This window comes from Humulus lupulus, chromosome 2 (assembly GCF_963169125.1).
Source record: "Humulus lupulus chromosome 2, drHumLupu1.1, whole genome shotgun sequence".
Classification (NCBI taxonomy): domain Eukaryota; kingdom Viridiplantae; phylum Streptophyta; class Magnoliopsida; order Rosales; family Cannabaceae; genus Humulus; species Humulus lupulus.
Window position 1 is genome coordinate 197,325,081 of NC_084794.1, and position 3,149 is coordinate 197,328,229.

General features: G+C 32.0%; 1 protein-coding gene across 1 annotated transcript; it reads left to right on the plus strand.

The window, feature by feature from the left end:
* Positions 1-296: 296 nt before the first annotated feature.
* Positions 297-2,478, plus strand: LOC133818856 (thioredoxin X, chloroplastic). The gene is made up of 2 exons (XM_062251961.1): positions 297-725; positions 2,119-2,478. The coding sequence occupies exons 1-2, from the start codon at positions 375-377 to the stop codon at positions 2,323-2,325; spliced, it is 558 nt and encodes a 185-aa protein (XP_062107945.1). The 5' UTR covers positions 297-374; the 3' UTR covers positions 2,326-2,478.
* Positions 2,479-3,149: the final 671 nt, after the last annotated feature.

A 3,149-nucleotide genomic window follows, 5' to 3' on the forward strand; every position in this document is an offset into this window, starting at 1 on the left:
ATAGTTTTATCATTTTCAAAATTTAAAAAATAAAAATTCTAATGAAAATTTGATTGGCACACTTGTTTCAGAAAATAAAAAAATTATTTTTAAAAACTGAGTTAAAATCCTTCAACAAAAGAAAAAATAACAAATTATTGTTTTCTTTCTATTTTATGAATTTTAAATTTTAAAAACACCCCACTATTCAAGATCTCCAAAATTTATAATTTATTTTTAAATTTAATATTTTCAAATCATTTGATTTGAAAATCTAAAATTATATTTTGAATTAACTATCTATCAGCCCCTTATTCTTCATTCATTTCATTGACTTCCCACGAATAGAAAAGCAAACAGTTGGCTTAGTTTAGAGTCTGATAACTCCAAGAGCAATGGATACTCATACAATCGTCTCCACCTCTTCCATCATACTATCCAAACCACCTGTTCTCCCAATTCGCTCATCTTCTCAAGCTTGTCATCCTTATCTTTCTTCCTTCGCTTCCTCTTCGAAGACCCTCTCCCTCTTCTTCTCCCCATCCCGTCTGGCCTCCGCTTCTCGCTTTTCTCCAGTGCTTCGGAAAAAGCTCTCTGTCACTTGTGGCGCTGGGATTCAGGAGATTGACCAGACCCAATTTCCGGAGTTGGTTCTCAAGTCTGACCGCCCGGTTTTGGTCGAGTTCGTCGCTAATTGGTGTGGTCCCTGCCGGTTAATCTCCCCTGCTATTGAATGGGTCGCTCAGGTTCCGTTCTTTCTCTTTTAAGCTTTTGGAATTGTGTTTATGGTATTTTTTTTAATTATTTTGGAATTGGGTTTTTTTTTTTTAAAAAAAAATTGTGCTCATCCCCTTGTTTAGCTTTGAATTCTCTACTTGTAGTTAAGTTGATAATTGAAGAATAAGATGTGTGTGTGTGTGTGTCTGTGTGTGTGTGTGAAAAAGAGGATTTAGATTTATTTGAAAGATTGATTTAGGCTGAAGACTGGAGCTGTAGTTTGAGATTGAAATTATGGATAAGAAGGTTGGAAATATTAAAGAGAATAAGTAAGATGAATTGTGATGGAGAATTGAGAGAATTGTAATGATTCTGTTCTAATTAAGAGTTTTGTGAGAAAGCTGCTCATCAACAACTAAAAGATCTTTTCTTGTGGAAGAACTCGAAAGAAGATATAACAAGGTAGAGTGTCAAAAGGAATGTTGTCACACCAACTGAGGAGGAGGTTAGTGCTTCAGAAAGTTAGCTAGAAATATGACATTTGATTGTTTCACATGCATTGGAAAAAATTATAGGTTGTGTCAAAATTGAAACAATATCATTTGAGAAATGAAATCTTTCGTTGAGACTTGAGACCTGTTGATTTGTATTATGCATTGGATTGCAAGTTTCTAATTTTAGAATCGGTTCCCTTCCATTTCCAAACCATCCCTAATTTACTTTCTCATATTGAATGAATTGGGGGTAACAAATTCTGAATTTTTTGCCAGAATGTTTGAGGGAATATCACACCAAAGAAGGGGATCGAAATGTGATTCTCATTTCATTGAAAAAGGAATGTGTTTCACTATTCTAGGCACTTAAATACTGCTTTGGAATACATTTTGATTGAACTGTTGAAAAAGAGTATTTGTTGTCCTAGTGCAATTTACAAAGAAGACTTATTCTGAATTCCTGATTTGATTTCTGATCTAAATTGTTATTTTTGTGGGAAAGAATTTTATTTTCTGAAGACCCTATAAATGGGATTTATGTCAAATGTATTCTACAATTGTTTGGGATCCATTTGTTCCAAAAGTAGGTCATCCAGCAAACCCGTCCTCTCAAAAGTAGCAATGTATTTTTTGGGGTAGAATTGTGCCGCTATGACAATTCTGAGAGATCTCCATAAGGGTCAAATTTGTCATCAATGAAGAACTAACTTTTGGAAGCAGAGCTTTTAAATTGTAAGATTGGATTGATGTTGTGTGATCACTGCCCAGTAAAGATGTTAGAGCAATTGTAGCATTGCATAAGAATCAGATAAGTAATGGTGATAAGTGGATCCACAAATATACTCTGTTCAGTAGTTTAATTTAACTAGTAATGATATTGGAGTTTTTATGACAGAATTTTTGAGTAAAAATTATTTACCATGTATAGGAATACAAAGACAGATTAACAGTTGTAAAGATCGATCATGACGCAAATCCAAAATTAATTGAAGATTACAAAGTGTATGGATTGCCAGCTTTGATCTTATTCAAGAATGGAAAGGAAGTACCAGAAAGTAGGAGAGAAGGCGCAATCACAAAGGTGAAGCTGAAAGAGTACCTTGATCCATTGTTGGAGTCAACTTCTGTGGTATAGCCAGTTTCATTTCTTTTTCTTACATATTGGGGAATAATGTGAAATATGTGCTGATTACGTGTATTCTTGAGTTTTTAACTTGAGCTGTAGATTGCGGAAGCATATTATGACAAATATTGGAGCTATTTCAAATGTAGTATTTTCCTTCTTACTTGTTTTTTTTATTTTTACTTTCATTTAACCAATAGGAGATTGTTATTACATTCTTTTTCTTTTTGCTAAAATAAAGTCACACAATTGTTTTGTTTCTCTCCAGAATTTCTGAACAAGCATTTTTATAAGGAAATTTCAAGAGAAGCTGTTGGTCTAAAAATAAGAATATTAGCTTCTTTTTTTTTTTTTTGAAATTTTACATAAAGTGACAAATAAATTCATTTTTTTAACATTTTTACTTACACAATTTTTACTGTTCATCATTTGTTTATTACACTTTTAGGAACTCTTCTATGCAACCAAAAAAAGACTATTGTATCAGTTGTTCTACGTTTGCCTTTGAATGAAGGATGTACTTATTACAATCAATTTTGTATGCATTCTTGTCAAAGATGATTTATCACTACATTTAAAGGCTTTTTTTTAAAAAATAAAATAGTTGTTTAGTCATAGTAAGATTGAATGAAGAAATCGTCCAAAAAATTTATTGTCTAGCGAAAGATAATTTAAATATAGTGTCACCTGATATGATATATTATTATTGGTTTAATTTAGAATCAGGTCTCATTAAATTACACCAATAAATAATAAATATAAGGTGGTATGGGCCTCTATGATGACCAAATCAATGCTCTAATTACCAAAAGAGAGAATTGTTCCATAAATTTAGT

Bases quoted from the DNA above. Each gene is read 5' to 3' on its own strand.
- LOC133818856 (XM_062251961.1), top strand. From the start codon at position 375: ATGGATACTCATACAATCGTCTCCACCTCTTCCATCATACTATCCAAA. The intron at 726-2,118 runs GTTCCGTTCTTT...TACCATGTATAG, and splicing joins CTATTGAATGGGTCGCTCAG to GAATACAAAGACAGATTAAC.